This window comes from Sinocyclocheilus rhinocerous, unplaced genomic scaffold (assembly GCF_001515625.1).
Source record: "Sinocyclocheilus rhinocerous isolate Xijiao unplaced genomic scaffold, SAMN03320098_v1.1 scaffold478, whole genome shotgun sequence".
NCBI lineage: Eukaryota > Metazoa > Chordata > Actinopteri > Cypriniformes > Cyprinidae > Sinocyclocheilus > Sinocyclocheilus rhinocerous.
Window position 1 is genome coordinate 896,299 of NW_015651483.1, and position 14,592 is coordinate 910,890.

A 14,592-nucleotide genomic window follows, 5' to 3' on the forward strand; every position below is an offset into this window, starting at 1 on the left:
AAAAACACAGCTGTGGATCATTCAGCTAACAACACAGTATTAAGAAACTTTTGAACGGGGTCATTTTTATAAATGACTGTAAAAAACTATTATTTTCTCTTGCGGACTATATGTATCTTTTATGTGAAATATCTTATTTCAGTTCAGTACTAAATAAACAATAACATGCATTTTGTATGATCCCTCTTATTTTGGTAAAATAATTAACATTTTGCAGATTCTGAAATGTAAACTTCTGAGATGTAAACTTTTGACCTCAACTGTATGCTGTTTGCTGTACATGTCTAATCTTTACTAATTTATTCCCTCCATTGCTTAGAAAATGATTTTGTATTATTTGTGTTGGTGATATAGTAACATTTCACAAAGTTGAAGAAATAAATGTGGAGTGGCAGCATGCCAGGAGAGATGCCCATGCTCACTGGTGCCACCTTAATGCTTTTATTCTCTCCTCTCTGCTGATGTTTTAGGGTGCTGCCCCTCCTCCATCCAGTCAAATTGTACGAGTCCAGTGTCTGTAAGCCTTACCTACTGTCTACCAGTGTCACATAGTCTCATTTGTGTTTGTGGCTATGTATGTACTGTATGTCAGAAAGTCTGTATGCCTCTGAGCACAGCAAAATCACATCTTCCTCTTTCCCGCTTTATTTTCCACCCTTTGCCTGGTGCTGCTGTCACATAAATCAAAGACATTCTGAGACTTAGAAATTCAGATTTTTATGACTCCTGCTAAAACACTCCCCGAACGTTGTTGTACAGTGTGTCTTTCATGCACTACACTTCCCTAAAGACTCCTCAATCAGTGTATATACACAACAGTCCAAAACATGACTCATTTGACCTTTGAACTCTTATTCTGAATCCTGATTTGCCCAGCGGTGTCTTTTAAATCCTAAACCACATTCTAAAACCTTATTCTACTAATTACCTGCTTTTTATACTCCTGTTCATCATTTTAATATCTCTGAATCTCTGTACTGTAATTCTGTTCTTATAATGTACTGTCTGTGAATGAACCTCCCTACAGTTTGCAGTACACGAGTAAGTAGAGTCGTGTGTATGTGGGCGCTAATGTTAAAAACAGGTTGGAATCTCAAATTTCTCTTTGATCTCAGTCCATTTGGCCTGTGTGTGTGTGTGTGTGTGTATGTATGCATGTGTGTTGCAATTTCTGATTTTGAACAGAAGTGGTGCGTGCTGCAAACTTGAGGTTGGTACAGTCACAAAATAAAGATTTTTGTGTGTTTTATTGTTTTTTTGGAAGTTCAGTTGGAACAATAGGTGAAGAAAAATGTATTGGAAGAAGCTTTATTGTATGTTATCAGAATATTGTATCGACTGACCATATGTATGATGGAGAAATGCAATATGGTGGTCTTCGGTTTCTTTTACTGTATCTTTTTTTTGTACTTTTTCAAGGTGAAATCAGTATATTCTGCAATTTTGAGAAGAATAGTTCATACTAATTACTAAAAAAACAACAACCCATAATGTTGTTAAACAGAATGAATGACGCACAGGATAAAACTCTGTTTTTAAAGTCATGATCAGCTTAAATCAGCCAGAAAATGACTCATATTTCCTACGGGATGTTTTAGACCTTTCCCCCTCCTCTCTTTGCCATCCCGACCTTCTGTTTCCTTGTCTTTCTTCACCCCCACCCTTTCATCCCTCCATTTATCCAATGCCCACTAGCTTTTATCGTTATTGCTTCAGTTTCTATCTATCTATCTATCTATCATTTTATCTATCGTTCTATCTATCTATCGTTCTATCGTTCTATCATTCTATCATTCTATCGTGCTAATATAAATGCCAAGTGAATTTTAGTACCTGGTTACAGATTTGACTGCTTATTTAATTTCACCTTCATCTTTTTATTTCTTAGAGGACCAGAGAATCTCATCCTCTGCCTGTGTTTTTGAACCCAGACCTTTCACCTCTAACTTTTGCCCCTCAGGTGATTCGCAAGGGCTGGTTAACCATCAACAACATCAGTCTGATCAAAGGAGGGGCCAAGGAGTACTGGTTCATGCTCACCGCAGAGAGTCTGTCCTGGTTTAAAGATGATGAGGTGAGTAACTGAATTAGAAAATTAAATTCATTCATTTAATGATGATCATGGGAAAATACATTTTTCAGTGGTCTGCTTAAAGTTCCCTGTCAGGTTGTGGTGGAATTCATTGGCTGGTCTCTGTGTCAGTCACACTGTGTGGCCTGTCAGGCGGGCTGCCATCTGTCTGCCTGTCTGTGCCTGCTGTACAGGTGCAGGAAGTTCTGCACAGCAAGTGTAGACAGGCAGACAGACAACGCTCTCAGTCAATGGCAGCACAGCCTGCTTCTCCCGACCGGAAGCCGGAAGCAAAGCGGCAAGAGAGAGGACAAAAATAATGTGTTACTAATATACAAACACGCATGCCCTCTAAATGTGTTTCTATTCACACCATTGCATTTAACATACATTTTCATGCTTCTCTTATTCCATTTATAATTTTTTTAAGATAAACCAATAATTATCTGCTGAGATTTTAAAATGACACAGAAAATTCACAGTACGCTTAACAAAGACAGTAATGTAAATGCAGTAGCTCATTATAAAACTCTTCTTTTTACTTATTTCACTCTTTCATTTCTTGTTTTGTTGAATCCCTCTTTTCCTCCTTTGCTTCTTATTTTACTTGCTCCCTTTTCCTGGTATACCCCCACCGTCTCTCTCTGTCCACTGGGAATTAAGGCATTTGGTCTGGATCACCCTGACATAGCTGGAAGCCCCCCAAGTCAAACTAACACACAAACACACACACACACACACACACTCAGACACACATGGATATTGATATACACAGAATCTTAAACACACACAGACGCAGACACACTTATGCTTACCAGTCATCCTGACTGCCAAATGCATGCGACTATATAAGCAAACACTAATTTTAATGAATACTGAAACTCAAAACCCGCTCAGCACTTCAAACGGAGGAATTCGTATAAACACTGGTATATTTTTCTGAAACTCACACACCTTCAGGCTGAAAATATTCAAATGCAAACACATCTAAACTCTGAAGTATAAACTCTGTTGGTATTTAGATTAAAATGATGGCTTCTTTTAAAATTAGCATTGAATTTAAGATGAGTTTTTAAATATTAGAGGACTTCAGAAGTTGGCTGGCTTTACAGTTCTTCATGTTCTGCTGAATCCATTATTTCTTTTGAATATGAGCATGTGCATGATTTTTCCAGGACTTTTCAATTCAAGAATTGCATTTAAATTTGAAATTCAATTAAAAATATGAATATTTGACACTCTTTTCAATATATCCATCTCTTCTCCTGTCTATCTTCTTTACTTTCTCTTCATTTCATTCTGTCTCTGTGGTTGGCAGTCTCACTGGGGCCATACACATTCCTGGGTGGAAAATTGTAAGACTTTGTCCAAACACCATCCAGCCTCCTAGAGCCTGCCGAAAGAGAGAGAGGAGAGAGGAAGAGATACAGCCCCTCACCCCTTTGCAGCAGATCACATTGCAATTCTCACACATTCTATGTGCACATACACATTCTTGCATTAAGCGAATCACTTCTTTACCCTTAAAGGCTTCAGTTGTACTTCGGTACAAACTGGCATCAGATGTTCCCCCTCCTTTCTTTAAATCTGTCCCAGTTCTGATGGCGTTCATAGGCCGAGACTGCTGGTTTGGGTTAATCAGCGCCCAACACTAAACAGACACGCATTCCTGCAGTCTTCCCTCTCTCTCTTTCTGAGCCGAGCTGCATGAGGGAAAACAGATGATTTATGCACCACTCCACTTCTGTTAGCATTCGGCATAATCACTGTCTTTTCACCTCTCGTCTGTGTCGTGCAAGTTAGCATGCATACATACGTCGATTATGCTGAGATCTGGAAAATCACTTATCAAAACCTATGAAGGGCCTTCTGCACATCTCAAGACAGTTCAATGGAGAACTAGCCAGACACTTGGAGCTTTGATATAAACCATATGCGTGCACAGCTAAGCCTAAGTACATACGTGCTTACAATGACGACTAGAACAGTTTTAGCTAGTTTTAGCCAGGTTTAGCTATACATAATGTGGCTGATGTGACATATATGCCGCCTATTCGGTGGACGATCATCTAAATTCAAGTTGTCAATCATCAAGGAACCTCTTCTGTGTCATTACCGCCAACTTTGAGTCCACAGAGACATGCAGTACCAACACTGGTGTAGATAACAAATCAAACATAGCAGAGTCTGATTTTTCACCTGCTGTCGTTGAGTTTGTGTGTGTTTTTGCTGGAATTTGAGAGTTTGCGTCGGTTCTCCAGCGATGTGAGTCCATGCACAGTCTAACCAATGTGCAGACTACTGTACACCAGTATGATCCTGAACAGGTAGTCTGAACACTGGGATGACGGAGCAGGAGATAGTTCCAACCCTCTCTCTCACTCTCTTTCTCTCTCTCTCTCTCTTTTCACCTCTTTTTCTTTATCTACTTCAATCACTCAGTCCAACACTGCTGGCCTCGACCTTCACAGGAGGCGGTAGAAGATGCAAAATAAACAGGACAGAAATAGACTCCATTGCTTCTATCTCATTCTCAGTTGGGATAACGCCGATGTAGAGGACGGAGAGAGGCGCTCCAGACGTCCATTTACCCGTTTTCGACTTTCTTGGTTCCGCCTTGTCCCCGGCTGCCGTTTTCCCGCGTCGGTTTGCAGTATCCAGCCTTGACGTGGCACATTCGCTCCCACAGCCGCCTATCTGGCAGGACGTTCATGGAAGGCATAGCAAAAAAGAGGGAATGAGGAGTCAGAGAAGGAAGGCGAGAGAGACAGAGAGAGAAGAGAGGGAGGGACCCCACTGGCCATATAAGGGTTGATGGGACCCTTGGGGAATAAACTTTTGGAGTGGTCCGTTGTTTCTCAATTCCTCTCTTTCTTTCAATCTTTTGGTCTGACTCGCTCCTGTCTTTCTCCCTCTCTCGGTACTCCCAACCATCCTCCGGACTTCCCTGCCCCATCTCTCTCTCTCTCTCTTTCTCACTCGCTCTCTCTCACTCTCTCACTAAAGCGGTACCAGATGTTGTATTCTTAACGCCAGCCTGTCATTTCTAACTTTTTTTTTCAGCCTCTAAAAACTCAGGCAGGAAGTGGGCCCCTCTGGAATGAAAAAGAGAGAACGTTTTTGAGGGGAGCAAAAAAGGAGGGGTGCAAGGAGTCAAGGAGGACAACGAGAGATAGTGTACACTCTTAAAAATAAAGATGCTTCACGATGCCATAGAAGAACCTTTTTGTCTAAATGGTTCCATAAAGAACCTTTAATATCTGAAGAACCTTTCTGTTTCACAAAAGGTTCTTTGTGGTGAAAAAAGGTTCTTCAGATTACAAAAAGGTAAGAAAGAGATGGTTCTTTAAAGAACCTTTGACTGAATGGTTCTTTGTGGAACCAAAAATGGTTCTTCTATGGCATCGCTGTGAAGAACCTTTTGAAGCACCTTTATTTTTAAGAGTGTAGTAGTAGTTTAAAGGAATAGTTTCCCAAAAAGTAAAAATTCTGTCATTGTTTGCTTACCCTCATTCTTACAAACCCATATGCTGTTTTTTTGATGAATTGTTGCACAACTCGTTGATAATTCATAGTGATCAGGGCCTGTCAAGCACCACAAAGGAAAGTAAAAGTGCTCCAAACAACTGTGCTCCATAAAAGTGTGCAATATTCAAAGTCTTATAAAAACAGTTAATAGATTTTTGTGAGAAGACGTATACTGTAAAAAAAAAAGTAATAATGTAAAATATATTAATTTAAAATAACTTTTCTATTTTAATAGATTTTAAAAAGTAATTTATTCCTGTGATGCAGTTAAATTTTCAGCATCATTACTCCAACCTTCAGTATCACATGATCAGAAATCATTCTGATATGCTGATTTAATGCTCAACTTGCATTTCTTATCATACTTATGTAGAAAACAGCATTTATTTGAAATAGAAATCTTTTGTAACATAATAAACGTCTTTCACTTTTGATCAATTGTATTATTGCTGAATAAAAGTATACATTTCTTAAAATAAATCAGTCAATCTGTCAACTGATAATGACTTAAATTTCAGTACGGTAAGTTACTCATACAAAGCAATCGTACTGTATGGTTTCAGAAGACTTAAAATAGTGCATGAAATGTATGGACCACTTTATTGAGTGTTTTTGTTCTTTTTGGTGCTTGTCAACTTTTAGATGACGATTTTTTTTGGTTGTACTGTTCTTTAAATTCAGAAAACAATTAGGTTTTTGAACATTGTTAGATGGCCTAATTGATTTGCAGAAAATACTCCCTTCCAAGAAAATTCCTACGCAGGCGCTCCGTCAGACTCAATCACTGATAGCGGCATCATTCGGCTCTTTTCCCCCTTCTGTTTTTCATTTTTCCTCTTTTTAGAGTGTTTCCCCTCACACTTTCATCCCTTGTTCTTTTCTTTCTCTCCCACATCTCCGTTCTGTTATTTGCAATGTAATCCAAGCCGTTTCCTGAGACCCCAGCCCCTCCTGTACAGACAGAGGGAGGAGAGAGGGGGAGCTCTTTTTCTTTTCTTTTTTTTTTTTTCAGACAAAATATTGTGTTTTAGAGCCTTGGTCCGAATAATGACTTCCACATGTGGGCCCTCACTCTCTATCTCTCAATTCCTCATTCTTTTTCCTTCTTTATTTCTCAATTCTTTACACAAAGAGTGAAAACTTGTGGCTTCTCTCATGTGCATGTTTTTTTGTTTTGTCCTGGGCCTGAAGCCATCCTGAGGATGATCACATGGATCTACAGTAGATTCTTTTTTTGTTTCTATGCTCTTGGCTTTCTTCCTCATAGTCATCTTCCCTAGTTCACACCATTTTAGAATTTCGGTTAAAGCGATAGTTCAGCCAAAAATGAAAATGAATGTCATTATTTAGTCACCATGATGTTTGTTCCAAGCCTGTAGAATTTTCTTTCTTCTGTGGAACACAAAGGAGGAATGTGCTTGTCACTCTTTTCCATGCAGTTTCAATGATCATGGGTTGAAGCTTTCAAGCTTCAAAAAGGATGCAAAACACTTAAAGTTTCGAAATAGTGGTCCATACAACTTGTGTGCTATATTCCAAGTCTTCTGGAGCTACAGTGAAATCTAAACATCCAACCTTGTTCTCCTTTCCTCTTAAAAATAAAGGTTCTAAAAGGGATTTTTGCATTAAGGCAAAACAAAACAAAAATAAAAAAGCATTTTGTGCAATGAAAATGTTCCATGGATGTTAAAGGTTCTTCATGGAACCATCAAAGCCATCAATGTGAAGAACATGTCATGTATTTTTAAGACCATCTGCATGTTCATGAGTTTACAAGAGATGTCTGATTGTTCTGATAGTTGTTTTGAATCAGATCTTTTCAATTAATTGGTTGATCTGGTTCACAAAAGTTATCTGAATGATTTGTTCATGAATTGGACTGATCCAGTTCAGTGATTCAATGGTTAACAGATCACTAGATGGGCAGATTATCCATAAATAATAACTTTGTGACAGTTTTGAAGATGGAAATCTCCAGTCCCCATTCATTGTAATTAAATAAAAAAGAGCAATCAGTACAGTGTTAATAATTTCTTCTTTTGTGTCCCACGAAAGACAATGTCACATAGGTTTAGACCAACATAAGGGTAGATTATGACAAAACTTATTTGGGACACCAATTTTTAAAAACTCCTAATACAGTTTGTTAACACTGTACTAAATCTTATTAGGATCTTTATTGGCTGTTTCTCAAAACTTTGCCATGTTTGAATGCTAAAAAGGAGCCTAGGCATGCTGTCTAGGTAGGTAGCTCAGTAAGACTTAAGATGTCCATTGTCTGTCTCATTTTCTAGGAAAAAGAGAAGAAATACATGCTTCCTCTGGACAACCTGAAGGTGCGAGACATAGAAAAGGGCTTCATGTCCAGCAAGCATATCTTTGCCATCTTTAACACAGAGCAGAGGTCAGTTATAGCACTTACACACACTTCAAAAGAGAAAATGTATTTTCAGAGAATGTTTTTTCAACTTTAAAATGATGTAAAGATCAAACACTCAGAGTACATGCCATATGAAGTAGACTTATATTGTAGACACAGCTAAAGAAGAATTCAACCCCTCTGAGTGACCGGTTTGTGCGTGTGCATGTGTGTGAGTGTGCGTTCAGCCATTAGCAGACAAGCAATAAACAATCCAGTAAACGATCTGCACATATTAAAACAAAATTTCAGGGCTTTATTGTCCCACTGGGCATTAAAAGGTTGGACAAATTGTAAAGAACCAAACATCACTATTAAAGCGTTGGTTCACCCAAAAATGAAAATTAGCCCATGCTGTACTCACCCTCAAGTCATCCTAGGTGGATATGACTTTCTTCTTTCAGATGAATTCAATCGGAGTTATATTAAAAATTGTCCTGGCTCTTCCAAGCTTTATAATGGCAGTGGGTGGGAGTTTCTGTTCAACAGTCCAAAAGAAGTGCAATGAAGCGCATCCATCCATAATAAAACGTGCCTCACACGGCTCCGGGGGTGAATAAAGGCCTCCTGTAGCGATTCGATGCTTTTTGTAAGAAAAATATCCATATTTAAAATGCTATAAACACTTTTCTCTCACTTCTGCTAACTGTCATACATGGAAGCCAGTCCGGGTGGATGACGTAGGATTTATGCATAGCACATGCGCCGGTAATTAGTGACAAACGTGGAAGCGCAGAGGAGAGAACAAAACAAAACACCAGTCACGAATTAGAAGTACAAAACGAGGATTTAAGAAAAATGAAGAAAAATAAAAATGTCAGAGGATTTCGATATAAGCCCAGAGGAGACTGGTTTTCCTTTGCTAAAGTAAACTTGGCTTCCTTTGCTCCTGTAAACAAACTCACGAGACTAGCATATCTCAGAGGCGCACGCACTACGCATAAGTCCTATGTCATCAGCCCAGAACGGCTGTGCAATATGACAGTTAGCGGAAGTGAGAGAAAAGTGTTTATAACGTTTTAAATATGGATATTTTTATACAGGAGGATATACATGAGGCCTTTATTCACCCCTCGGAGCCATGTGGAGCACGTTTTATTATGGATGGATGCGCTTTATTTGACGTCTTGTGGACTGTTGAAAAAAACACCCGCCCACTGCCATTATAAAGCTTGGAAGAGCCAGGACAATTTTGAATATTTAAAAATTTTTAATAACTTCGAATGGATTCGTCTGAAAGAAGAAAGTCATATACACCTAGGATGCCTTGAGGGTAGAGCCCTGCATTTCAGCCCGGGCCCGATGGGCCCCGACTTTTTTACGCCCCTCGGGCCAGGCTTCGGGCCAATTTTCACATCATAGTTCAGACGTGGGCCGGGCCTCGGGCCTGTTTTAGGCTTCTCCTAATTTTTATATTTTAGACATCCATCAATTAGTGATGAAAAATAATTGCCGCGCTGGTGGAAACAACACGAGACCGTGCTACCGCGACTGTCAAGAGTGGCTCGACGTTGTTTAGTGTCCCGCAGCAGCAGCATGCGTGCCGTCAGCGCAGCTGAAGAGTTCTGCATTCAAATGCAGAAGGGGAGAACGGGGGAAAAAATGGGTTCGTGTCAGGCTCGGGCCGGTAATTCTGATAAGCTGTCGGACATGGGCTGGGCTAGGGCCTGAGCGTCTCGGGCCAGGGCAGGGCTAGGGCCTAAATTTGAGGCCCGTGCAGGGTCTACTTGAGGGTGAGTAAAGCATGGGCTAATTTTCATTTTTGGGTGAACTAAACCTTTAATATTGTTCATAGGATTGGTAATTTTGGGGAAAAAGTCATTGTCTAGTGCAGGGGTGCCCACTTTTTCTTGTGTGGGGATCTACTTTTCAAATGAGAAACTCCTCAAGATCTACCAAGTGATAAATAAATAAATAAATAAATAAAAAGCTTTTGGTACGGTGGCCGAGAAGTGCAAAGCAAATCACAATTCTGAAAACAAAATAACAAATTACAAACGCAAATGCAAGTCTAAAAAACAAAATAACAATTCAGAAAGCACAACAACAATTCAGAAAACATTATAACAAGTCAGAAAACACAATGACAAATCCGAAAACAAATTTACAAGTCAGAAAACACAACGACAAATCAGACAAACCGGAAAAGTTAGGTATAGTTTGAGACAGCGCCATTGGTTTGGGATTACTCACCGCTGACTGGACGAGACATCTGTCAATCAACGTATACAGGGAAGAACCAGCCGAAGAACAGCAGAGTCGTGGTAGAAAGTTCGGAGATGGTATTAAAGTAGCTCCGTTTAAATGTATTGTATGAATTGCCCTTACTCTGGAATAAAAAATACATTTAGTTAAAAGTGACTGTAAAACATCAGCTCCAGTAGCGCAGATGGATAAGTGCGTGCCCTTGGAATTTTGACGCGATCGACCCGGGTTTGATCCCGCCTTTTGCCGAACTTTTTTTCCCTCCCTTTTCAAATCTCGTATTAGCAATGGATTCTATTTACACTAAGTGAAAATAGCAGTATTTTTAGCAATATGCTATTTACACTGTGCAAATACCTATTTACACTATGTTGGGGATGTATCTTTATTTTGCATTAATTTAACTATTCATTTTTTGGTTACACTTTATTTCGATAGTTCACTTTAGACATTCTATTAACTATAAGTAACTTTGTAACTACATGTCAACTACATGTCAACTAATTCTCATTAATTTGCAACTACATGTCTACTAACTCTCAGAGTAGACTGTTAGGGTAGGTTTAGGGTTAGTAGAATGTTGACAAAGAAAGTGTTAGAAGATATTAAGCAGACAGTCTACTAATACTCTACTAACTGCTAGTTGACATGTAGTTGCAAAATTACTTACTGTTAATAGAATGTCTAAAGTGGACTATCGAAATAAAGTGTTACCCATTTTTTAAAAATAAAACATAAACAAGACCACAGGAAAATGCCCAAGGACTGCATATAAACTACTATGGATCCATTCAGAATCACTACACACCAAAATACTAATGAAAAAACTTTCTTAATGTGTGGAAACCAAGCGGCAACCTCCCGCTCTCTCGTGAAGCCAACATGGAAGTGACTTAAACTGTAATTAGTCAACTGCAAAAGGGAGTCAATCCCATAGACTCCCCATGTTAAAATGCCCAACTTTACAGTAGAAACGGCCGTGGCTTGAGCAACCAGCTCCCGCCTTTTTGTCCATTTTTGATTATCCGGGAGTGACGCGCTGCCAAGATGGCGATGGCCCGCTCCGCCCACTTTGAGCTTCAAAAACGCTCTTCAGAAAACTACGGGTGACGTCACAGACACTACGTCCATGTTTTTATACAGTCTATGATGGAAACTCGATCTGAAGGCGGCTCGACGACATCACTGAATAGTTCTTCTATTAAAACCACTGATCTATAATAGATCAGTGGTCAGAACACACAATTGTGTCTATGTTTGGAGTGTCTGATGGCCATAAACATTATGATCCTAACAAACTTCTCCAAAACACACGAGCATCTGTTATAAAACATTCTCTGTATACAACTATGTGAATATACTGAACTGTGTTCAAGCAGAAATATGATGTTAGAGTGATCAGTTCGGAGAGAGCGCACATACACGTTTCGTTTGCGCATCAATAATAACGGACACACACACGCCTAATGAACAACTGTATGTCACTATAATCGTCTTTACCTTGATTATAATCATGACCCATCAAAACTTTACTAACGTGACCCTGGCTTGATTTATCCAGCCGGGAGCTGTAGTTTGCGTATCATATGCTCATACAGCGGTTTTGAGCCACCGTTCAGTCTGTATTTCACAGTGCGATGAGAAACCTGAGCTGCTCCGAAACACAGAATATCACAGAATATGTAGAGAGGTGGTGCTGTTATTTATTTATATGTATTTTTAAATTATTTATCATATTAATCATAAAATTAGTGAATTTACTATATTTTAGTTTTAAGTTATCTCGCACCCACTAGTTGAGAACCACTGACCTAAAGCATATTTAAATGATGTGCCCCCCTGGTCTAGTGGGTGATGAAATGAGTGAAAAATCCAATAGACTAGGAGAAACAACATCCCAACATCATGGAAATAGGAAATGTAGAAAAGTTATTATTTTAGAGTAGAATAAATTGATATTTACTCTCTCTCTCTCTCTCTCTCTCTCTCACACACACACACACACATTCCATTCTACAACATCTGGACTAATAATCAGTTAGATCTTTCTTCTCCTCTTTTAATATGTTTCTCTGTGCCACAACCAGACTTTTTTCCTCTGTGTATTTTTATTTTCTGGTGCAATATGTTCTCTTATGGAGGGTTTTTCAGAGTTTCAGGTTTGTCACCCCGTGTCTTAACCAAGCTTGATAAATGTTTGATAAAAAGTCTTGATGACTTGATAAAAAGAGTTGATGCTCTATTCAGCTGCGATGAGTGATACGACATTTTGTCAGTAACTTGGATGCTATTTCTGGATAGCCCAGCCCATGGTGAAATCTCATTGGTCCTAAATCCTAAATATTGCACCATACAACTGTATCATAATAGTCAAATGTGTTTTTTCTATAGGCTAAAATGCTTTTTCTCATCCCAACTTAATTTTCAGAGATAACTACAAATTCCAAGTCTGGAGTTGGCAAGACATCTAAATAGGGCTGCCACTAACGACTATTTTTATTTCGATTAATCTATCGACTAATTTATCGATTAATCTAAACGATTAATTTCCCACCAAAAATCAACAATTTTACTTAAGAATATTTTATTAAACTATATTTTATTAAACCAAATGGTAATGTGTTTTATGGATTCTCGTCCGTGAAATGCGCCACTTCCGGTATTTTGCCAGTTAGTCGACACGAGCAAAATGAAGTCGAGGATTTTTAAAAATTGAATAGTTGAATAAAATCGACGAATCACGACAGCCCTACATCTAAATGTTTTTGAAATAAGTCTCTTATTCTCACCAAAGTTGCAATTTTTAAATAAAAAATACAGTGGAAAAAAAAAAGTAATATTGTGAAATTTTTACTTATTTGAATATATTTTATAAATGTTTTTTTCTTGGGATGGCAAAGCTGAATTTTTAGCTTTCAGTGTCAAATGATCCTTCAGAAATCATACTAATATGCTGATTTGGTTCTCAAGAAACATTTCTTATTATTATCAATGTAAAAAAGAACTGTTGTGCTGCTTATTATTTTTAAAGAAACCAATACTTTTTAGGATTCTTTGATTCTTTCAAAAGAACAGCATTTCTTTTTTTTTTACATTGTCAAAGGGATAGTTCACCCAAAAATGTTGTCATCATGTACTCATGTTGTTAAAAAAATCTATATGATTTTCTTTCTTATGTTGAACATAGAAGATATTTTGAAGAATGCTGGTAATCAAACAGTTGAAGGTCCCCATTGGCTTCCATAGTATTTCTTTCCCTGCTATGGAAGTCAATGGGGACCAACAACTGTTTGGTTCTTTAAAATTCTTCAAAATATATTTTTCGTGTTTAACATAAGAAAGAAACTCATACAGGTTTGGAACGACGTGAGGGTGAGTAAATGACAACATTTTCATTTTTGGGTGAACTATTCCTTTAATGTCATTATGATCACTTTTGATCAATTTAATGCATCCTCGCTGAATAAAAGTATTAGTTTCTTATTAAATCTTTTTTTTTTTTACTGACTCCAAACTTTTAAACAGTAGTCAAGATCATTTTATTCTTTATGGTAATTGTGTTTGACACTGTCAGAGGGCTAAGATTAACTGCAAAGTCAATTAATGGGCCATCAGTGAGCATGTCACACAACCAATCCAAGTTGATTTTGATTAAATAAATCTTGTCTCCGAGGGCAAAATCGTAGCCAAAATTGTCTCAAGGAGAGTGCAGTGGAGTCACATCTGGTGGTCACAGCACACACACACTTACTCACACATCCACATGCCCTTCTACAGGGACATATAACTCCATTTCACATGTACTCTTTTATATTTTCTAACATAAACACACTCTACCTTCACGGTAATACTTCACAGAGAGCACGACAGGAACAGGGGGCGCAGTAGGACACACTTCTGGCACATTCCTGGCCAGTCTCTACTTCAGTGTCCCTCCCTGCACTCTTTTTTAATCCGTCTCTGACATTCTGTCTCTAGAAATGCAGCCTCTTTCATCTTCAAGTGCGGGTGTGTCTGGGATTGATTAGCTGCTTAATTGGAGAGATGTTGGTATGCTGCGGTGAACACACACACACACACACACACAGCTTTGACAGTGAGAGAGGCATGGCAGACTATTGTAAACACACCCAAGGCTGCACCACAATCAATCAGATGCTCTCTCACACACACAGACACACACACACACACACACACACACATGCATCCATCATTTCAAGCACTCTGTATAAAGATATTCAAGCTCTCACAAACTCCACACTCATTCCCACTCACCAGCAGAAACATACCACCCAGCACTCTGAAAAATCCCCTTTTTTTCTCTCTTGCTCTCTTATACACACACACTTTAATGATCTAGTGATTCATA

The 14,592-nt window shown here is 38.6% G+C and overlaps 1 protein-coding gene across 1 annotated transcript in view; it reads left to right on the plus strand.

Moving 5' to 3' along the window:
• LOC107712872 (dynamin-2-like) overlaps positions 1–14,592 on the plus strand; it is a 44,927-nt gene that overhangs the window by 15,074 nt on the left and 15,261 nt on the right. The window contains exons 14-15 of the mRNA XM_016518242.1: positions 1,961–2,074; positions 7,894–8,003. Coding sequence (XP_016373728.1) covers positions 1,961–2,074; positions 7,894–8,003 — 224 coding nt within the window. The remainder of the gene's footprint in view (positions 1–1,960; positions 2,075–7,893; positions 8,004–14,592) is intronic.